Below are 23,940 nucleotides of genomic sequence, written 5' to 3' on the forward strand. Positions count from 1 at the left end.
TTTTTAAAAAGGTAGCAAATTGGTTTTGATCAGACAGAAGTAATGTTTTTGGAAGGCGCTATTCTTGTTCAACCTTCCAGTGGGGAACCACGGAAAATCCACATGTCACAAAGAAAGGCTAATAGTACCTCATCTCCCAGAACATCAACACACACTTGCATTATAATACAGTCAAAAAGGTACTTTATTACACAATCGCTACCTGTAACCAACACAAGTCACAAGATATCCTACAACAATAACCCATTTCACTGCCAGAAGTGACTAAGCTACATTCTAATGTAGATAACTTATACTCTGGCAATGGTATCTAAAACCACTATATTTAAAAAAAAAAAAAAGAAGTTTATTTTTTATTTTTTTATTTTTATATATCCGACACCTGGAAGTACAAGCTAAGTACCATTTTCAGTGTCGCTGGTCAGGTTTTCTGCCAGTTCATTTAACTGCGCGTTATTCAACGCCGCTATCAAGTTCTCTGGAGTTGCGTGAACCCCCTCCCGGTCTTGCCATGCAACAAGCAGCAGCTTGGCCCTCATCTTGACGTCCTCGCTGTCCGATTCAATCTCTTTAATGTCCAAGTCCTTCATTTCTAAGTAAGGGGCCAACGTCTTCCACTGCTCTCCCAGCTTGACTGCAAATGACTCCATTTGCTCACCAGTGAGTAACTTCTGTTGCTGTACATCTGGACCTGGAAGAATAGTTAAATGTAATATTCTGAAATAATGAGTTGTCAAAAAGAGAAGGAGAGGGATTTTCACTAAAGTTCAATCACATACTGTAAAAAATAAAAATAAATAAACAGTATGAGAACAGGTTTCTGAACTTGTATAATGTATATGGACTTGGAGCAAGCCACAGCATATAAGATACTACTTGTTGCATTGATCCCCATTGCTTGATAAAGTGGATAGTCCGCCAAAACCTTTACTACATTTAACTTTTTTTTTTATTTTTCTACACAGAAGCAGAAACTAACTTCACAATTTATCATGACGTTGGTATTGGCCTATTACCCCGTTTTACTGCCAGGGGGCCTATAACAATGCAATGACTTTTCCCCCTATGATTTTACAGGTTCAATTATGTACAGAAACAATTGTAGTAAGTAAAGCTCCCTGTTTCATTACTACTAACTCAATATACAATTACTAATTATACATACAGTATACCCAAAGGGGGACACACACAAAAAAAAAAAAAAAGAAGGAATGATGCTGGAGACTGTTTCCCACCTTGCATATGTCACCAATGATTTGGGAGTTAATGAAAAGCATACAGAAATGCTATGTGGGTCAGATCTTTCAGTAGAAATATTTCAAAACAAGAAAAAAAAAAAGTGCAAGAATCCTTACTTTCATTGTTTTCCTTTAACAAAGATTCGTTATCTTCATCATCCTCATCTTCTCCTGTTTTTATCTCTTCAGATGGTGGCTTAAATTAAAACAAATGTCAGAAAGATCAAAATCAGAGTTAAAGCTGCAGACCAAGCAATATCATACACTTTATTTTAATAAATCAGTTCTGTACTGAGAAAATACGTGTAGAATTTTTTTTAAACAACTCCAAATTACATTTTTAATGTATTCTAATGTAACAATCATTTTTTGTTTCTATAGTACCCATTTACAAAGTCACATCCCCTCCTTTTCTGAAACAGGCTCTGACAGCCCTTTTTGAGTCATGCCCTCTCTAGCAGTGCACCAATTGTATCTAGTTACTGCCTGGTCACATGATCTTCCCCCAACAGAACTTTGCATCTTTGGTCCTCTTCTGCTGCAGTCATTTAGTGAACCCCCGAGCCGAATCTTCACCGATCGATCACAGGAGAACGGATTGATTGGCTAATTACTTGTGTGAATTGTATAGATGCACATATTAAAAAGGGAAATATATACAGGCATACCCCGGTTTAAGGACACTCACTTTAAGTACACTCGCGAATAAGGACATATCGGCCTAATAGGAAAACGGCAGCTCACACATGCGCCTTTCAGCACGTCCTGAACAGCAATAGCGGCTCCCTACCTGTACCGAAGCTGTGCGCAAGCGGGGAGACTATAGAGCCCGTTACACATGTGTTATTTACACCAGTTATGCACATATATGACGATTGCAGTACAGTACATGCATCGATAAGTGGGAAAAAGGGAGTGCTTCACTTTAAGTACATTTTCGCTTTACATACATGCTCCGGTCCCATTGTGTACGTTAATGCGGGGTATGTGTATATATATATTTTTTTAAACGGCAGCTTGGACTGCTGCTTTAATATGCAAGTCCCCAATTAAATACATGTGGAGTTCAATATCCTACTCTAGTGTTAATACATGCAAGTTTGCATATATATCATTGCATGGAATAAAAACATTGATAAAGCTCATTTTAGTTTTGATAAATATGTCCTTGGTCTTCTCTAGTAAGGACAGACTGTATTTAACTAGTAACATTAATTCCAATGTTCTTATGTCCACAATGCTATGAATAACTGGTAAAAAGCCCTGGTGTGAATGCAAGTAAAAGGAAATCATTTACCTTATCTAAACCTGTTCATTGCTAGAGGTGTCCACAATGTGTTACATGTTTCTGGGTCTAAGGGCTAAGTGACGTCCTTAAAATTAAATGGAATAAGCAAACAAATGCATTTTTTTTTCCAGCAGGGACCAACACGAACAGCAAGAAAAGTTTTGTATTAAAGCTGCACAGATTTGAAGAGCGCTCTAAACAGATCCCTAAATAAACAAACAGCACTTCAAAAAGTAAATATAGTTTATTAATGCAACTTAATTACATTAGTTTTAATGGGGGTATGTTGACAAACAATATTTTGACACCCTTGTGTAATCTTCAGCGGGGTTCCTTGTGATGTCTATATTTGGTCATTCTGGTGCATATTTAGCTCTAGAGGGACATCATGATTGGTCACATACTGCAAGAAAGCCGCCCGACTTACAGGTAACTCCTTGGCCAGTTTGATGACCATGTTCTCGAGGTATTCCGGTAAACTCTTAAACTGCTGGTTGGTGGGTTGGAAGAAGTGAGGACTCCTGCGTGCCAGCAACCGAAGTGCTCTCCAGCCGTAATTGGAGTTCTTCACCGCTCTGTAAAAGTAAAAGGAGTATTATCTTTCCGTATTGTAACAAAAAAGGGGAAGTTCCAAGAGGGATTGACACGTTTTGTAATAAAATCTGCGACTTTATTCTGGAAATGCTGGTTGATATTGTATATAGGAAAACACAGGGGGTGCCCAGTGCTACATCCAAATGACAAAACATACATGGTAATAATTACAAGAAATGATGCTTCAATACTAATAACATTGCTAATGCTAATAATAAAAAAATTTATGATTAGCATTAGCAATGTTATTAGTATTGAAGCATCATTTCTTGTAATTATTACCCTGTATGTTTTGTCATTTGGATGTAGCACTGGGCACCCCCTGTGTTTTCCTATATTCATGTGCCACAGCCCAGTTGCACTCTATGTGGCATTACATATAGTCAATATTAGGAGGGTGTGGGCGTTTGAGCTTGCTGGGTTTGTGTGTTTGGTTGATATTGTAACATGTAGCGTGGGGGAGATCTCCTGCCAGATCTCCTTTCCCTGGACAATTTCACTATGGGCAGAAAAAGGATTATTACCACGAACATCCAGAGTCCCTGCTGTGCAGAAAAACATTTTATGATTTTAGTCTTTGTGAATTGTGTTAATCACAGATTTAACCCATTAAACAGATCACAATTAATTGACTTAAGATTTCATGCCAACTAGGTAGATATCTATATACTGTATGGATACATTATAGATAGAATAGATATATCTATTCTATCTATAATGTATCCATATATAGAGATCTATTCTATCTATATCTCTTTAAAAAAATAATAAGAATTGACAGCACCCCCTCTAGTAAAAGAGGATACAGGTACAACACAAAAATTCAAACACTAGCTGCTATATTTTCTCTTATCCACCGGGACGTCCTCAGATTTAAAATGATTACCTTTAGTATTAATGGACCAATTTAAGTGTGGAGCACTGCTAAACTAGTTTGCATGTATAATTTGCCTCGCAAGGGCTCCTAGACTGTCCAAGTCAGCACAATTAGTCATGCTCTTTCATGCACAACAACTGAAAAGAGGTTTCATGCTCGCTACCTTTAAACAAATGCTTGAAATAAATCCTCCAACCACATAAACTTGTACGTGTAAAAGCAGATTAATACATTTACTGCTGAAACACTTTTTTTTTTTGCCAGGCTTGGGCCTAACCTAGTTACCGGCATTTCAACACGCTTTCAATAAAAAAATTTTTTAGGAAAAAATAAATAAAAATACTCGAAAAATAAGGAAAACATTGATGCACATAACCAAGTTGAACATCTTGGTTTCATTATTATTTCGTCTGAGGCCAGTGTGTACAATACTTTGTACCAAATGGCAAATCAAATACAACTTACTTGTATTCACTTTCAACCATGTTTTCAGGATCAGCTTGTTCAATAGCTTCTTCAAAGAACTGCTCCAACGTAGGCATAAACTCCCTGAAATAAAAAGGAATTATACAGGTGCTTGTAATGCTATTTTAAAACCATCTTGACGAGTTTATTGTAAAATGTATGCGATTTGTCATTAAATTAATGGCACTATTGCAGTGGATTTTTCTATGGTTACAGAAAACTGAACATGCAGTTGCATTTATTATCTACTACAAATCTGTCGTCAGTAGGAAGGGTGCAATCAGTCCCCAACATTGAAGATAAAAATACTTCAAATAATTTAGCACTTTGTTTTTTATCATTTTAATTGGAATGGGACATTTGGCCGTGATCAAATCGCCGCCGGCGCTCCACACCGCTGGTCGCCTTCCCAATGTCCTCGGATCTCCCCAGCCGCAGGGCACCTCGCGGGACCGCCGCTCCAACTGCATTTGCGAGTGCGCCCGTGCACCTCCAAGACACATTTTCCCGCGCTCACAAATGCATTCAGAGCGAGGGCCGCGCGAGGTGCTCTGTGGTTCAGGTGATCAGAGGACATTTAAAGATGGCAGATGGCGGCGGGGTGACCTGCGGTGAGTAGTCCCGACAGCGGAGCGCCAATTTGGTTGCAGTCAAATGGCCACGGTCAAAACATCCTAGACTGTTATTTTATCGCCATGAATTGGCAAAGCATTACACATGGTTTTCACAAAGATATTGTTAGTCTGCTAGCATTGAGTGGGTTTTCAATAATGCTAGCAAATCTTAAAGCAGCAATGTCCCAATCAGTTCATGTTTTTCAGAATTGGAAACGGGGAGTGGGGAGGGGGGGGGCCCTCTGGAGCTTAACCACACTGAGTTTAGAGGACCCCACTGTTTCCTTGGACAGCTTTTTTGTTGGTGGTATTTTCAAATCGGGGAATCTAAATAGATTTGTTTTATACCAATGGGAAGCCATAACGTCACCCGAGAGAGTGAGGTTTACATTACGGCTTCTAATTGGACACCTCAAGCAGACGTCTTTGAATAACGGCAACTAAAATAGTCAATCACAGAAACCGGGGGTCCCCGGAGCCAACAATATTCTGGTTAAGGTCCGTAGCAATCCCAATTACTATCAAAAAACAAAAATTCGGGATACAAATGGGGAAGACTGCTGCTTTTAAAGCGGCAACCCAAGCAGTCTTTTTCCTTTTCTTGTACTTTTTTACAGCGGAGACCCCCGGCTTCAATCCTGAGCTGAACCCTGTTAATTTCTGCTCCAGGTACCCCCTGCTTCCGGAGATACTAACCTCCATAGGGGTGCTGCTGCTAGCTGCTTTGGCTCGGCTATGAGGGTCACGTAATGGTGGCTGTTTGAAGCTCCCGCGCCCTGCAGGCCAATAAGAAGCCGTGATGTCATCCGATGCGGCTTCTTATTGGCCCGCGCGACTTGGTGCTTTAAACTCCACCAAACACCCCTGCGTCGGCGGTCTGTATCTCAGGAAGCAGGGGATCCCTGTAGCTGAAATTAATGGGGTTCCGCTCCAGAGATTGATATAAAAAAAATAAAAGCCACTTGGATTGTTCCATTAGTCAGCATTAGAATGACAAAAAAATAAAAAACAGAAGAGCTTGTGGTATAAAGTCATAGTGACATGAAATCCGATAAATGGAGTAAAACCTAGTAATGCATTGTGACACTAGTAACCAGAGTAATACAGGTAGCAAACACGTGACTCCTGCCTGTCAGTGGCACCTCTCTGCTCACCTGCTCTCCGCCTTGCAAGCTTCCATGTTGTCAGGACAGAGATTCCAAAGTCGAGTTAACTCATCACTGAAAAACCAGTTAAAGTTTTAGTAGGTGTCAAACTATCCATCCATCCAAGCACTTAAACGACTAATCCCATACTGTTTGTACAAGCATTAGAAATACAGCCAGTGCACCATGCCAGCACGCATAACTAAACTGCAGCTAAACCTGGCAGGAAAGGGCTTCAAATACAGAGTCCCTATGGCACATGAAAGCAGAAAAAACAAAAACAAACACACTTTCCCATTAGGATCCTTTTGTTTGGACCTTTCCCTAGAAAATCCTCAGGCGCTGGTCGTTTTCTTGTCGCTTTTGCTGGTTTAGAGTCTGCTGGTCTATGTGGAAACACAGAAATATATCATTTATTTGCATGTTTACAACCTGTATATATTTATTCATGACAAACAGTTACATTTGAGCAATACTTGGACGTTTTCTTGGTAGTGAATGAATCCTAGTCTTATTACCAACCAAGCACTATACCTTCATCTAAAATCCTAAAAGCAACACGAGGTTAGTGCATATTGCTGACTAGTTGTGTTACACAAGAAAAACCTAAGCTGTAATCTCTTGACAATGTATTGATGGGCACCAGTGACTAACAAGTGTCCTTTAAACTTTTCTTACCTTTCTTTCACAAAACTTGGACAGCCTTCATTTTTCCATGAATTCCAATTCTCTTCTGTATTAAGTATGTGCTGAAAATCAGTTTTAATAAAGGTGAGTTCAATTATAATACTTTGTCTCGTAGCCACCAAACCCCTTAACGGAGGAGAATCTTACCTCTACCATCTTTGAAAACTTGTCTCCAATGGGGGGTGTTTCAGAAAGCAACTGCATAAAGATAGAAAGGTGTGATATTAAAGCCTCAGACAAGAACAAAATCGCTTCATATTCGAGCTCAGACATTTATATACAAAATGATATTATTTCATGCATGCACATACCTGATGGACAAGTTTTGTGGTATCCTCAATCCAGAGAGACTGCTCATCTAGTAGGACATTATTAGAACTAAAATATAAAAAGACATTTTTAGAATAAACACAAAGCACTCCAATTGTGCCAAGATTATGTGCTTATCCAATCCTACTTATTGAAGACGCTATGTGGTCATTACTTATGCAAGACTTTAAACCGCTGGACTTCCAAAAGGAATTGCAAAAAGGTACTATTTCTCCATCACAAAAGCATGATGGCAGAACTAAACAATGCATAAGATAACGGCACTGAGGCAATGAGAAGCTCCGCTACCTGCACTAGTATTACTGGGGAAAACATAGCTAATACGTCAGATACTAGGCGAGATGAATCCCTTCAATACAAGAGAGACCAGCAATGCTTCGCTCTGTAAAGGAGTTAAAGCTGCAGTCTTTTTTTTATTTTTATTTTTTTCCCCATTCAATATGTGCATCATTGCAATCTGCACACTGACAAGTGATTAGCTAAGCTGCAGATCAATCTGTTCTCCTGTAATCGATCGCTTGCTCTGGGTTATTTAATTCAGTTCTTGCACAGCATTTGGCAATGAAGTCCTGGAATATGACTGACTGGGCAGTTACTAGATACGATAGGTGCACTGCTAGAGAGGGCGGGACTCAAGAGCTAGAGCCTATCAGAAGGGGAAGGGGCTGTCACTTTGGAAATGCTTCTTACATTAGAAACATTAAAAATATCGTTAAAACATTTTTTTTTTTTAAATGCTACAAGTATTTTCTCATAGTACAGAACTGATTTATTTAAAAAAATTAAATAAATTAAAAAAACCACATGTAGGATATTGCTTGAACTGCTGCTTTAAGATAGTTTGCAGAAAATGGATCAAGGGAAAAAAATATTTTAAAATACAACTATAATATTTTGCTCTCATGAACCACTTAAATATTACATTACAAGCAAAATGTAGCAGGATCCAACAAAGTAACCGACGCTTCATTCAGTTCACTAACTCAGCAGCCCAGAGAGCAGAAGGCAACAAAAGGCAACAATTCATTTAAAATCTAAGGCTGTGTCCATGGAAGGACAGGCAGCGCTGAGCCGTGCGGACGCTCCGCGCCGAGCTCCGGCATCCTCAATGAGGATGTCTTGAGAGGGGGCTCACGCGAGCGTCCGCAGGCGTGCTTAAACGTTGGATTTTTCAGCCGACAGGCAAAGCTGTTTTTCAGCGCGCTGTCGGCTGAAAACATCCAATCACAACACAGAAGTGTCAACGTCACGGCGCCGTGACGTTGACGTGTCGCGGGCTATTGGCCCAGCGACGTCACTGCCCCGCCTCCCAATCGCGCACGCTGGCTCGCCTGCATGGCATGAAATCACTCATGCTTGAACAGGCGAGCCTCAGCGTCAGCGCGGCTCAGTGCGGCTTCACCCTCTATGGACGCAGCCTAACATGGGTGGCAATAACAGAAGGTGATTTTGATGCTGCAGATGTGGGCGTCACGGTGATTATTTCCGGCTACCTAGAAATTCTGCAGCATGTACGTACAATAAGCCCGAGTCCATAAAGACTGCAGCCGTGCGAGGCGCGCTGAGGCTGAGGGAAAGCGGGTGCTTTCCCTGGCCTTAGTTCGCGCGCCGTCCGGGGGCGTGTCGGGGGCAGGCCAGTGACGTCACGGAGCTGGTTCGCCCTCATTGGGCGAACAGCTCACGTGACCGGCCCTGCGCTCCTGTGAGCGCGAAAAACTAAAAATTGTATAAGACCTACGGCCTCCGCACTCGTGCCCCTGCTAAAGCCGCTCTCATTGCGGCTGCAGGGGCTCACTGACAAGCGTCAGCGCTCCGGACTCAGCCTAATGCTGCTAAGCAAAGTCTTATGCAAGATTTGGATGTGTCAAGTCCACATAAGAACAGGACGTGGTTTAAAGTGCCACTGAATATCAGTTACCTTTTAAATTTCACTTGTCCCTTCAGATACTGAAATTGTATAAGATACTGTAACAAGATGTGTCGACGAAAGTTGCTGTCACTCAGCTGCAGATCCATTAACTAGGAAATACAAAATAAAAATCAGTGACTTACCAATTATAAACAATTTTTTACATGGTAATACAGGTAACTTAAGACACTACCAGTATCAGGGTCACCGTTCCTTATCTCATAATATATAAAGTAGAAGCATGTTACATATAATTACATAGTAGAGGACGTTGGAAGAAAAAAAAAAAAAAAAAAAGGACATGTCTATCAAGTTCAACCTATGCTAAATTTAGACGATAGATAGTTGTGTTTACAGTATTATAAAAATATGCTTATATGTTAAAAAGGATTGTGTACAAGGCATGAAACACGTATTTTACATAGGTAGCCTAACCAGTCCAATAATTAGACGAGTGAGTGTGTCTGCAATATCGTGCAGTGTAAGGTACAGCAATACATTGCATGTCCCACTAGCAGAGGGCGAGTTTGTCTCAGAGGTGACAGATCTGGCTGCAAAAGGAACCCAATAAATAAATAAAATAAATATATAGTCAGTGGACCATAAGACACATTACCTTCTCACTGGTCAAGAACTTGGCAAAGTATACATGCTCCCCTCCTGCTTTCAACTCTTCTAATTTTTTCCTGGATGCCTGAGTATCATCCAGTTTGTAGCTTTTAAATACAGTGAGAACTTCATCTGAATACTGCAAGAGAAGGAAAAGTCATGAGATGATCGGATATGACATGCTCCCCTTAAACTAATATCAGAGACACGTGTGGCATTTTGCAATGACAGCAGATGCTGCTATAGCTTCTTTTTAAGATGAAGCCCCACAGAAGTTAAACCAACATAGCATGTTCTATGCAAGTTTATCAGGTGCAAGCCCTGCTAGAGACAATGCGCAACATGAAATGAATGGAGACTTTAGCGTCAGTGTCCCAGGCTGCTGTATTTGTGCACATGCAAAGTATGAACGGAGGAGAGAGGTGAAAATTTCAGAATAAAATTGGATTTTCTTAAATCTCCATGGCTAAAGATTCAGGACCCATTTAAAATCGTGAACAAGTTATGGGCATTCAAGGTAAAAAAAAAAAAAAAAGGAAATCATAAAGTGATCAGAACATCGGCAGAAACGATAGAGTAATTTCAGCACAGGTTGTAAGCGTCTAGCACTAGGATAATAAAGCAATCAGTTGTGCCAACTGTGATGGTAAAAAGGACGCTGTTGAGCACGGACCTTGAGAAATGTTTTCCAGGAGCTCTTGTCGTAGCACTGCAGAGGATTCCGGAAGAAGTCCTGGATAGACCAGAATTTCCTATACAGGTTGTAATCTATGGGGATTGAGCTGACAGAGATTTTAGTGATGCTGAGAATATTTGGGCTTGAAACAGACGCACAAATTAAAAAAAAAACAAAACAAAACACTAAAACACTAGACACGATTACACACAATGGGCTTTATTGAGCAGTACATCAAAATGTACTATTTGGCTGTTATCATGCCCATTATCTTCCCCTCAGGTTTGTATAGGTAGCTCACATTCAAAATATAATTTGTGTGAACAATTCTTCTCCGATAAAGGATCTCGATAAAGGATTTAGCTACTCTTAGATGCAACCCCTCCCCCACGCCCCCCAAAAAACAACTTCTAAGCTATATATGATATATTTCTCATCTAGTACTCACAAACTGGTAGGAGCATCGTCGTCTCCCATTTCTCCCTCCTCAATCTCCATCCCATCATCTTTATCCTCCACTTGCTGCAAAACAAGGTTAAAAGTTCAGATTCATTGTACAAACAAGGCAGCTGATATATATGTACACACACACACACACACACACACACACACACACACACACACACACACACACACACACGTTTTTGTTTTTTTAACCTTAACTAGCGAATGTTAGTGACATTTTCCAGGACGTGCGTGTGTATATTTAACAAAACAGAATTAGGTGAGCTCAGACCTACACCTATGGGGGAATGTATCAGTAACACTTTAATTCAATAACTTTATGGAGTGCTGCTAGAAAAAGATAACATTTACATTATATTTATGGAAAACAAATACAAAAACCCGGCGCTCCCAAATTAGCATGCACTTCATTAGTGAAAGTCCATTAAGGTAAACTATCCATTTAGTGTAGGTATCTGTCAAAATGGAGTTTACCTTGAAGGGGTTAGCAGGCTCGACCCCGTTTTGATCAAAAGATGCAACTGCATGAATCCTTTGTAATTAGATTTAGGATTAGTTGTAGAATCTCACTAAAGAAAATAATTTCCTCTTTAAAATAAAACAGGTTGTGTCAAAAATCACGATTCCGGCTTCTGAGGTTACCACGGTAGCCCTTAGACCAGGGGTGCGCAAACCTGTCTGTGCCCCCCTCCTTACATGGTCTTCGGCATCAAATGACCTTAGACTACACTGGGCTCTGATGGGAACTCTGTGTTAACTTCCAGGACACTTACATATTCAAAAAAAGTCTGTGTGTCTCCCTGTGTGTGTGTGTCTCCCTGTGTGTGTGTGTCTCCGTGTGTGTGTGTGTCTCCGTGTGTGTGTGTGTGTCTCCCTGTGTGTGTGTGTGTCTCCCTGTGTGTGTGTGTGTCTCCCTGTGTGTGTGTGTGTCTCTCCCTGTGTGTGTGTGTGTCTCCCTGTGTGTGTGTGTGTCTCTGTGTGTGTGTGTGTGTGTCTCCCTGTGTGTGTGTGTGTGTGTCTCCCTGTGTGTGTGTGTGTGTGTCTCCCTGTGTGTGTGTGTGTGTGTGTGTCTCCCTGTATGTGTGTGTGTGTGTGTGTCTCCCTGTGTGTGTGTGTGTGTGTCTCCCTGTGTGTGTGTGTGTCTCTGTGTGTGTGTGTGTGTGTCTCCCTGTGTGTGTGTGTGTCTCCCTGTGTGTGTGTGTGTGTGTGTGTCTCCCTGTATGTGTGTGTGTGTGTGTGTCTCCCTGTGTGTGTGTGTGTGTGTCTCCCTGTGTGTGTGTGTGTGTCTCCCTGTGTGTGTGTGTGTGTGTCTCCCTGTGTGTGTGTGTGTGTGTCTCCGTGTGTGTGTGTGTGTGTGTCTCCCTGTGTGTGTGTGTGTGTGTCTCCCTGTGTGTGTGTGTGTGTGTGTCTCCCTGTGTGTGTGTGTGTCTCCCTGTGTGTGTGTGTGTGTGTCTCCCTGTGTGTGTGTGTGTGTCTCCCTGTGTGTGTGTGTGTGTGTCTCCCTGTGTGTGTGTGTGTCTCCCTGTGTGTGTGTGTGTCTCCCTGTGTGTGTGTGTGTGTGTCTCCGTGTGTCCGTGTGTGTGTGTGTGTCTCCCTGTGTGTGTGTGTGTGTGTGTGTGTCTCCCTGTGTGTGTGTGTCTCCGTGTGTGTGTGTCTCCGTGTGTGTCTCCCTGTGTGTGTGTGTGTCTCCCTGTGTGTGTGTGTGTCTCTCCCTGTGTGTGTGTGTGTGTGTCTCCCTGTGTGTGTGTGTGTCTCCCTGTGTGTGTGTGTCTCCCTGTGTGTGTGTGTGTGTGTGTCTCCCTGTGTGTGTGTGTGTGTGTCTCCCTGTGTGTGTGTGTGTGTGTCTCCCTGTGTGTGTGTGTGTGTCTCCCTGTGTGTGTGTGTGTCCCTGTGTGTGTGTGTGTGTGTCTCTGTGTGTGTGTGTGTGTGTCTCCCTGTGTGTGTGTGTGTGTGTCTCCCTGTGTGTGTGTGTGTGTCTCCCTGTGTGTGTGTGTGTGTGTCTCCCTGTGTGTGTGTGTGTGTGTCTCCCTGTGTGTGTGTGTGTGTGTCTCCCTGTGTGTGTGTGTGTGTGTCTCCCTGTGTGTGTGTGTGTGTGTGTCTCCCTGTGTGTGTGTGTGTGTGTCTCCCTGTGTGTGTGTGTGTGTCTGTCTCCCTGTGTGTGTGTGTGTGTCTCCCTGTGTGTGTGTGTGTGTCTCCCTGTGTGTGTGTGTCTCCCTGTGTGTGTGTGTGTCTCCCTGTGTGTGTGTGTGTCTCCCTGTGTCTCATGGATGGGGCATTGAATTTGAAAAATAAAAAACAATAGCATTTGAAAGGGCAAGAAGAGATCTTAGAGAAATAAAATGCGTTACCTTCTCAGCATTGGAACGAATACATGTAGCCAAGTGTGGCTGCACATTGGATTCCTTTCTAGCTGCACATGTTGACTCGGGTGGACTCACCTGTCCCAATGTGCTCTCCTGCTCATTGCTGTTAAACACAGTGACATTTTCCAGATTAAACTGGCTCTGCAAATTCAAGCCTGTCACAGAAAGAGGGAGGAACAAAAAGCACGCACATTGTAAGTGACTTCCCATGGCCTGGGTGGAAACACGCACATTGTAAGCGACTTCCCGTGGCCTGGGTGGAAACACGCACATTGTAAGCGACTTCCCGTGGCCTGGGTGGAAACACGCACATTGTAAGCGACTTCCCATGGCCTGGGTGGAAACACGCACATTGTAAGCGACTTCCCATGGCCTGGGTGGAAACACGCACATTGTAAGCGATTTCCCATGGCCTGGGTGGAAACACGCACATTGTAAGCGACTTCCCATGGCCTGGGTGGAAACACGCACATTGTAAGCGACTTCCCATGGCCTGGGTGGAAACACGCACATTGTAAGCGACTTCCCATGGCCTGGATGGAAACACGCACATTGTAAGTGACTTCCCATGGCCTGGGTGGAAACACGCACATTGTAAGCGACTTCCCATGGCCTGGGTGGAAACACGCACATTGTAAGCGACTTCCCATGGCCTGGGTGGAAACACGCACATTGTAAGCGACTTCCCATGGCCTGGATGGAAACACGCACATTGTAAGCGACTTCCCATGGCCTGGGTGGAAACACGCACATTGTAAGCGACTTCCCATGGCCTGGGTGGAAACACGCACATTGTAAGCGACTTCCCATGGCCTGGATGGAAACACGCACATTGTAAGTGACTTCCCATGGCCTGGGTGGAAACACGCACATTGTAAGCGACTTCCCATGGCCTGGGTGGAAACACGCACATTGTAAGCGATTTCCCATGGCCTGGATGGAAACACGCACATTGTAAGTGACTTCCCATGGCCTGGGTGGAAACACGCACATTGTAAGCGACTTCCCATGGCCTGGATGGAAACACGCACATTGTAAGCGACTTCCCATGGCCTGGATGGAAACACGCACATTGTAAGTGACTTCCCATGGCCTGGGTGGAAACACGCACATTGTAAGCGACTTACCATGGCCTGGGTGGAAACACGCACATTGTAAGTGACTTCCCATGGCCTGGATGGAAACACGCACATTGTAAGCGACTTCCCATGGCCTGGGTGGAAACACGCACATTGTAAGCTACTTCCCATGGCCTGGGTGGAAACACGCATATTCAGAGTAACAATGAGATTTATGCTAGATCAGAGGTGGCCAACTCCTGTCCTCAAGGGCCACCAACAAGCCAGGTTGAGGACATCCCAGCTTCAGCACAGGTAGTGCAGGCCGAATGTGAGACACTTGTGCTGAAGCAGGAATATCCGGAAAACCTGACCTGTTGGTGGCACCTTGGAGGTCCCCTGTGCTGGGTAACCAGATTCTCTCATTCGGATGCTGCTTTGCCGTCGATCTTACCAGATTTTTCTGAGAGGGGAAACAATCGTGCAAGAAACAACTGAATTCTTCCACAGAAAACCGTGTTTTGTGATTTCGAGAGTCTTCTAAGAAGATCTGCAACAAGAATAAAATATGAAGCTTATAAACTTGATAAACGTTTGCATTATGGACTGAACGGGATAAGTTCACACAGGGAAAGCTGCACTGGGAAACCCTTTACCATCTTTTAGTGGAGAGACGAGACAGAGAGCCATTCCCTTCTTATACACAATCAATATATATATACATTTCTCGTTTAAGACTTAGATTATCCATCTATAATAGCTACGTGTTTGCGCTTTTTTTTATGAATAAATATTCTGAAAAGCTTTCTTTAAAGGTGTGCCGCCGAAACGCACTCTTTGCATTGTTATATATAAACTTAAACGAGAAGTGTATAAACCATTGTTTAAATGCCCTAACTCAGGGGCGGCCAACTCCAGTCCTTAAGGGCAATGAACAGGTCAGATTTTCAGGATATTCCGGCTTCAGCACAGGTGGCTAAGTCATAATGACCGAGCCACTGATTGAGCCACCTGTGCTGAAGCAGGGATATCCTTAAAAACCTGACCTGTTGGTGGCCCTTACGGACTGGAGTTGGCCACCCCTGCCCTAACTCATGACATGCGGAGATGCTGAGCTCACCCGTGTGCCATCTATGAGAAGCTGCCAGAATATAAATAGGAGGGAGCCTGGGATGAGTCCGCAGACACCAGCTGGCACGGAAAGGTCACTGTGCTTGTGAGCCTCACTCCCCGTTTCAATCTCCTTTGAACAATGATTTAACCAAATACTAAACCTGAGCATTAACGGCCACGGCAACCTCCACCGAGAGCCTGTATTCATTCCAGCCGGGGTATGATTTTATTTTCCCCTGTCACCAATCTCTAATATTCACACATCAGCACAATATGTTTTATAAAGGACTTGTCAGCGTTACTTATGAACAGTTGGGAGTACGGGAACACACACATTAACATTGCTTCAATCATTTTATACGGAAGATGGAAACTTACCATTACACATTCTTAGCAAGTAGTTTTTCCCAGCGGAATAAAATGTATTCTACAAGTACAACAAAATTAGTGTAAGTGATCAGATTCTGTTGCAACGTTACAAATAATTGAGACAAGACATTGTAGAATGTAATTAATCAGGTAACTTAAGCAAAAGGATAACTCAAACTACGCAAAGTAGAACAGTTCAATGACCTATTGGTTTAATGGCCCAAAAGATTGCTCTAGTGTCAACAATCTGGTACAAAAACGTTATATTTTTCGCTCTGGAAAGTCGATTAAGAAGAGAGAAAAGTATGGAGCTTAAAAAAACAAACAAAAACACAAATGAAAGTAAAGCCCACACACCACTATACTTACAGATTTCCATGTTCCCACATTCTTCTCAACAAAAGTGAAGATTTTATCGCAGTGGTCCAGAGGAAGACAGTCAAGAACATCTCCCAGGAGCACAAAAGGTGTGGTGGCCGTGCAGATACCTTGTGCAAAATAAGCATGTTATATATACACACACCGCAAGAATACACGTGTAGCTTGGATCAACTGGCAAAGGCCTGAACATAGCTGTGATATGAACATAGGCATAAATGAAAGGCTGACTAAGTCAAACTGTCATTCACAGAAAGTACATTAATGGTGCACACCCCACTAATTTTTATTTAATATTTTTAGTGAATACAATATAGTGAAACAAACGTTATTAAGTGAATGATAAATAAAACACAATAAAATCTAACACGTGGTGCTTAGTTTTATAATGGCTGCTGCCATGAATAAACCGCCATTAACAATGGTGTTATTAAGCGACAATAAGACAATGTTTGTCTATTGCGATCTAGCATAATCATTGCCAGATACTATGTTACAATTGGCAGAGGGCATAATCACTGAATGTAATAAACCCTAAATTACAACAATGCCACTTAACACTTCATTGCTTATCTCGTGCATATATACAGTGAGTAACATCAATATGGAGTCATACAGTTCATAATGGGTTAACTGACTCTCAAAAGTTCTCAGATTCGTCAGATATCCAAGAAACCATACTGATATATAGTTGTTGTAGTGACATTGATCACAGGAATGCAGGTAAATTACAGTGCTGTGGGGTCCCTTATCTAGCTAAACTCAAATATGAGAAAGCTGCTTACTGTGGGCAGCGCAGTTCCAACATCACTGCCAAGATTTACTTTTGGACTCACTCTGATGACAGAAATAATAGCGCACTGGTATTTGACCATGTGTTACAATATCATTGAATATTCTGTACACGAATATATGTGCATAGGAGTCCCTCACAATGCATGCTACATCACAGAAATACATTTTGACAACAGTGCTATGGAATCCCTTGTCTAACTAAACTCAAATGAGAGAGCTGCTTGGTAAGGGCAGCGCAGTTCCAACATCACTGCCAAGGTTTATTTTGGACTCACTCACTCATGTGACGGCGTTGCTGGTGCACTGTTGTGGCAAAATTACTTACGTCATGTGGTGCCGCCTATCTGCTGACTGCCGCCGACATTACACTCGGAGCCTCACATGCCTACTTTGAATGCTACTACAAGTCAGTAATAAATGTGACAAACACAATACATGGTAATTTTGCCACAACAGTGCACCAGCAACACCGTCACTATAGTGAGTGAGTCCAAAGTAAACCTTGGCAGTGATGTTGGAACTGCGCTGCCCTTACCAAGCAGCTCTCTCATATTTGAGTTTAGCTAGACAAGGGATTCCATAGATTCCATTCCATTGCCAAACCAATTGCTTCCATAGTCAACGCTATCCTGTCTGCAGGCCATATCCCTAAAACCTGAAAAGCTGCCAGAGTTGTCCCAAGCTTCAAAAGTGGGGACAAAAACACTGTCTCAAACTACAGGCCAATCTCCCTTCTCCCAATCCTATCCAAAGTCATGGAAAAATGTGTCCACTCCCAATTAAGCAATTACTATAACAAGACAAATTTCCCTAGCCAATTCCAATCTGGCTTTCGCCCCAAACACTCTACCGTAACTACCCTGCTAAAAGTTTGCAATGAAATCCAGTGTGGAATGGAACGGGAACAACTCACTGGTGCAATATTCCTAGATTTTGCAAAGGCTTTTGAAACTGTTGATCATGCTATCCTGCTTTAACTCCAGAGCTCTGGAATAGGGAAGCATGCTTTAAACTGGTTTCAGTCCTACCTATCAAGAAGATCCCAACATGTGTCCATCTCTGGCTCTAACTCTAACCCCCTGGATATCACCTGTGGCGTCCCGCAAGGCTCTGTTCTGGGGCCCCTACTCTTCTCAGTGTTCATCAATGATCTTCCCACAGCTTGTCAGGAAGCCTCAATACACATGTATGCAGATGACACAATCCTATATGCACACAGCCATATCCTCTCTGACCTTCAACACATACTTCAGTCTGACTTTTTCAGACTCGAAAACTGGATTTCCCAAAACAAACTTTTTTTAAACACGGACAAGACTGTAACAATGGTGTTTGGGACCAAGACTAAATTTTTAAAGCTTTCAGCGACTGAGCTCCAGATCAGAACCAACACTAACACCACCCTAACTCCTGTTACTAGTTTTAAATACCTGGGCATATGGTTTGACTCCCACTTAACATTCGGGATGCACATTGATACCCTGACAACCAAGACCTATGCCAAACTAGGGGTACTTTACAGGAACAAATCCTCCCTAAGTCTCCTGGTCAGAAAACATATCGCACAGCAGATGCTAATGCCAATTATTGACTATGGAGACATAGTATATGGCTCGGCACCTCAAACCCACCTTAGCAAACTTAACACCCTCTACAACTCAATTTGTCGTTTTGTTCTCCAATGCAACTATAACACACATCACTGCGAAATGCTCAAAGAACTAGATTGGTCATCACTCGAGTCTAGGCACAAAGTTCACCTTTCCTGTCTTGCCTTCAAAATTCTTTATGGGCAAGCTACCCAGCTACCTGAACAAGCTCCTCACCCCTACCACATGCAGCACCTATCACCTGAGATCAGACTCCAAAAGACTGTTCATGGTCCCAAGGCTCAACAAAGTATCCGGCCGCTCCTCCTTTTCTTACTGTGCACCCCAAAACTGGAACAACCTACCAGAGACTCTTACATCCACCACCAGTCTAAGTTCTTTCAAATCTAAGGCTGTCACACATTTTAATCTGGTCTGTAACTGTTTCATACGCCCATAATACAAATTATCTTTAACTGTGCATGCAATGTCTTGTATATAATGTATACCCTGCTCAATATGTAACTGTATTTGTAAACATGTATTATTTGTCTTAACTCTGTGCCCAGGACATACTTGAAAACGAGAGGTAACTCTCAATGTATTACTTCCTGGTAAAATATTTTTATAAAAAAAATAAATTATAAATCTAAGCACCACGTGTTAGATTTTATTGTGTTTTATTTATCATTCACTTAATCACGTTTGTTTCACTATATTGTATTCACTACAAATATAAAATAAAAATTAGTGTGGTGTGCACCATTAATGTACTTTCTGTGAATGACAGTTTGACTTAGTCAGCCTTTCATTTATGTGTTATAATCTATTAACCCCAGTACATAGGTAGCACCTACTTTTGAGAATAATGATTTAATATTACCATTAATTAATAGAGTGAGCGGTGTGCTCTGTTTTGTGTTTGTATGAACATAGGCAGGAGTACAAAACATCCAAACGTCATACTGCTGAAAACAGCAATACTGTGATTGCATAGTGATGTTCTAAGCCAACGTCACACATAATACGCAGAGGACCAAGAATATTTAGGAAACGGTTCCCATTACTGACGCTGTAATGATATCTGGTCAGTTAACTGATTGGAAGTACACCATTAAAGCCCACATTTAGTAAGCTATGAAGCAGTCTTCCCCTCACTCTGGAAGATTATTGTTCAAATAAATGGAACATGAAACTTTACATGCAAAGGGAAGATGGCCTCACAGCATGTTGAAATGATTAACGTAACACTTGTTACATTACACGCGTGGCCAAAAGTCTATGAATTCAGACTTACTTTAGAACAATGTTACCAGCAGGTAGTGAAAACACTGCACCAACCAAAAGATATCACACAATTACATAAAATATAAAATGACTTCCAACTAAACCTATAAAGCTGTATTAAAATATGTTATTGCCCGTCACTAGGAAACCACCAAGTAAGGTGGCAAAACATACAATGAACTGTATTATGCATCAGCCAATCTGAACCCAATGCAAAGCAGAAAATAATGAAATATTCTGGATGGGTTTAGCTTCCAGGTGTTTCTCAAGGCTCAATGAGTAATTTCGGCATAACATTAAACATATTGGGTATGTATTTAGGTCGGGATATATGGTATTGGTGTGCTATTACATTATCCTAATGTATATAAAGGAGATAAGACCGCTCATCCCATATGTACATAATATAGTGAAAATGAATTTAAACAGGTGCTCAGAGGGAAAAAGAACTATATTAACAGTGTTGATCCCAGAAGGATCAAAAAAGGTTCCCTCTATTAGTAGCACTCTATGTTGGAGTTCAATAGGCAGACTACAGTGGTCCAACAGATAATTACTGTGATTAGGTCTATTGACCTATAGGGACCGGGAAGATCAGGAAAAAATAATAAAGTTTTATTCAAATATTGGTTAAACACATATATAACATTCATACATTAAAATAACCCCATGATAAAGTGGCTAAACATGCAGTCTATAAAGGTAAGTATTCTTTTCCATTCATAGGTTCAGACTGCTGTCTAAGCGTCTATTTTAGATTGATCCAAATATCATACAGGTCAGCAGTATAGTTATAACTATAACGTAATAAGGCTGTATACAGTGAAGATTTATCTCAGAATAGGACCAATCTAATCCATCAATACAGATTCCTTCATATAGTATGTCAAAATTCTTAGGTACTGTCCTCCCTGTATCGCATGTATAAGTATACTGGTATATAGCAGTAATATCTCAGTATAGTACCACATATGTGTACTAGATATCTGCTCTTGATGCATAAAGTACTCCTGTATTGTAACCATAAATATGTCTGTATGTTCCGTGATACAATAAGTCCTTTGGTGGAAAAATAGTTCTCATAATACCATCTCATAAATTGGGACAACCACCGTTACTAAATGCATATGTATACATACTACAGGGTGGATTCCCTATGTGGATTTAATCAATCCTCTCACATAAGGAAATCAGAGCACAACCGTCACAAAACAAATACCGTTGACCCGCTGTGGTCCTATCTATTATTGTTTTGTGACGGTTGTGCTCTGATTTCCTTATGTGAGAGGATTGATAAGATCCACATAGGGAATCCACCCTGTAGCATGTATACATATGCATTTAGTAACGGTGGTTGTCCCAACTTATGAGATGGTATTATGAGAACTATTTTTCCACCAAAGGACTTATTGTATCACGGAACATACAGACATATTTATGGTTACAATACAGATGCATCAAGAGCAGATATCTAGTACACATATCTGGTACATATATGTGGTACTATACTGAGATATTACTGCTATATACCAGTATACTTATACATGCGATACAGGGAGGACAGTATCTAAGAATTTTGACATACTATATGAAGGAATCTGTATTGATGGATTAGATTGGTCCTATTCTGAGATAAATCTTCACTGTATACAGCCTTATTACGTTATAGTTATAACAATACTGCTGACCTGTATGATATTTGGATCAATCTAAAATAGTCGCTTAGACAGCAGTCTGAACCTATGGAAAAGAATGCTTACCTTTATAGACTGCATGTTTAGCCACTTCATCATGGGGTTATTTTAATGTATGAATGTTATGTGTTTTTTAACCAATATTTGAATAAAACTTAATTTTTTCCTGATCTTCCCAGTCCCTATAGGTCAATAGACCTAATCACAGTAATTATCTGTTGGACCACTGTAGTCCGCCTATTGAACTCCAACATAGAGTGCTACTAATAGAGGGAACCTTTTTTGATCCTTCTGGGATCAACACTGTTAATATTATCCTAATGTACAATTATTAAAAGGAACTCAAAAATCAAGGCTGAGTTGAGTCCTAATCATGATAAGTATACGAATTACAGCAAGAGACAAGTGTTCTCTTTTAAGAAATTAAAGTATGTAGTAGGCAATTTCAAATTAGGCAAGTAAAAAAAAATTTTTTTTTAAAAAAGATACAAAAACAAGTAAACTGATGTCCTCCTAGACGTGAGCAACCGAGGGCAGATTTAGAAATTTTATTTTTTTGTTTAAATTTTTAAAGATTGTTAATATAATACACACCCTGAAAATAAATGTTATAATTCATCTGATCTAGGCGTTCCATAAATCCACAGATGTCAACGTAACTACAAATGGTTTTTTTTCCCCCCCCATCAATGAATTCTTACCTTCTGTGACTCCATGTATTGCAAGTGAAATAATACCAAGACAGTTGTTACAGGACACCTGGTTTATCTGCAGAAACAAATGAATTTAATTAGCTAAAAAACAAAAATCATAGCAAATTATATCTAATTGTTTTGGGGGTTATAGAATAAAAAGTGCAAAAAAGAGACAGGCACTCAATATCATAACTTCGCCTTTATCCTAAATTGCAGGAGAATGGTAAAGGCACAAAATCAACCTGAATACCATAAACGTTGAACAAGTTGGTCCAGGCCTTTCAAACTATACACTGCGTTCTCATTGCACATATCACAACTTTGGGAAAGGTGTCTGCATTCAGCGGACACTCAGTTGTATTCATTTTGATAGTTCACTTACTATTTCCTCCTCCAAAACAACTCTGAATACTTGGTCAAGGGTCAACTTCTTCTCATTCTCACTGCAAAACAAGAGAGCAATATTTATCCCAGCAAGAAACAGGTAGCCATATAAATGGTGTCAGATCTGATTATTTATTTTGTGCTATACCTTCCAGGCAGCTGGGTAAATACATTCAGCAGAAGTTTGATGTTCTTGCCGGGCAGAGCTTCTCTGGTGGTGATCTGAGGAGAACAGATAGAAACAGGTAACCCAAATCCAAACTGCCCATCATCACCTCCAACCCTGACAGCACTAAAAGCCTAACTAAACATACTTTACAACGTTTCCAATCCTGAAAATATCGGGATAAGCAAACACTGCTGTCAACTTATAGAAAAGACTTAAGGGCTCTGTACAACATTCTTAAGCAAAATAAGAGTAAAATTAGAACAAAAATAAACGAGGGATATATGGTGTATCCTCAAGCTCTGTGAAATTAAACGTGGCTCAGATAAATCAGAATATACTGCAACTATACAAGTCAGAATATACTGCATATATACAAGTCAGAATATACTGCATATATACAAGTCAGAATATACTGCATATATACAAGTCTTGCGTGTGAAGAATGACAAATCAGAAAGAAACAAGACTGCTTAGAACTTCTCGGCTCAATCCCACTTTCCAGGCAAACATTATACGCTTCTGATGAGGGAGTGTGAGTACGAGGGGGAGTGTGAGTACGAGGGGGTGTGAGAGTACGAGGGGGAGTGTGAGTACGAGGGGGAATGTGAGTACGAGGGGGAGTGTGAGTACGAGGGGGAGTGTGAGTACGAGGGGGAGTGTGAGTACGAGGGGGAGTGTGAGTACGAGGGGGAATGTGAGTACGAGGGGGAGTGTGAGTACGAGGGGGAGTGTGAGTACGAGGGAGTATGAGTGTTTCTTTGTCGCCACTCACAGTGAATCTGCTGCGCGCCTCCGGGAGACTGAACAGCGGCGGAGACATGTTCCTACTCTGACTCCCCGCGTCGCTCTCATGTGACGATTTCACGCGCACCGCTTCCATAGAGATGACACTGCAGTGGAAGCGTATCCGGGTTGTGCGCGACGCTCTCTGCTCGCACCATGCCAGAGACTCTATGGTGCTTGGCGGCCTGATGACGCGCGCAGTGTTTACGCGCGGTCTGCAGAGCCAGTTCTAGCGGTGGGAGAAACATAATTGCTGCTCACCTGTGATTCTGTTACCAGCATATTATACACATAGATTTACATTCCACTGGGCTTTGTTTTGAAAATTGTTATTCTGTTATCAAAATGAATTGTTCAATCAAGTAA

General features: G+C 41.5%; 1 protein-coding gene across 2 annotated transcripts; it reads right to left on the reverse strand.

The window, feature by feature from the left end:
* Window positions 1–160: 160 nt before the first annotated feature.
* Window positions 161–23,721, reverse strand: THOC1 (THO complex subunit 1). 2 transcript variants are annotated; one of them, XM_075585239.1, is made up of 21 exons: window positions 23,564–23,721; window positions 22,771–22,844; window positions 22,621–22,681; window positions 22,245–22,311; window positions 16,170–16,288; window positions 15,810–15,858; window positions 14,773–14,868; window positions 13,336–13,415; window positions 10,881–10,954; window positions 10,430–10,538; window positions 9,764–9,895; window positions 9,157–9,257; window positions 7,220–7,286; window positions 7,056–7,106; window positions 6,900–6,970; window positions 6,512–6,607; window positions 6,231–6,296; window positions 4,463–4,546; window positions 2,954–3,101; window positions 1,356–1,434; window positions 161–691 (listed from the first exon to the last, which is right to left on the reverse strand). In XM_075585239.1, the coding sequence occupies exons 1-21, from the start codon at window positions 23,669–23,671 to the stop codon at window positions 396–398; spliced, it is 2,028 nt and encodes a 675-aa protein (XP_075441354.1). In that variant the 5' UTR covers window positions 23,672–23,721; the 3' UTR covers window positions 161–395. The 2 variants fall into 2 exon arrangements, with proteins under 2 accessions (XP_075441354.1, XP_075441348.1); XM_075585233.1 differs by having other exon boundaries at window positions 13,246–13,415.
* Window positions 23,722–23,940: the final 219 nt, after the last annotated feature.

The sequence above is a fragment of the Ascaphus truei genome, chromosome 2 (genome assembly GCF_040206685.1).
Source record: "Ascaphus truei isolate aAscTru1 chromosome 2, aAscTru1.hap1, whole genome shotgun sequence".
Lineage (NCBI taxonomy): Eukaryota > Metazoa > Chordata > Amphibia > Anura > Ascaphidae > Ascaphus > Ascaphus truei.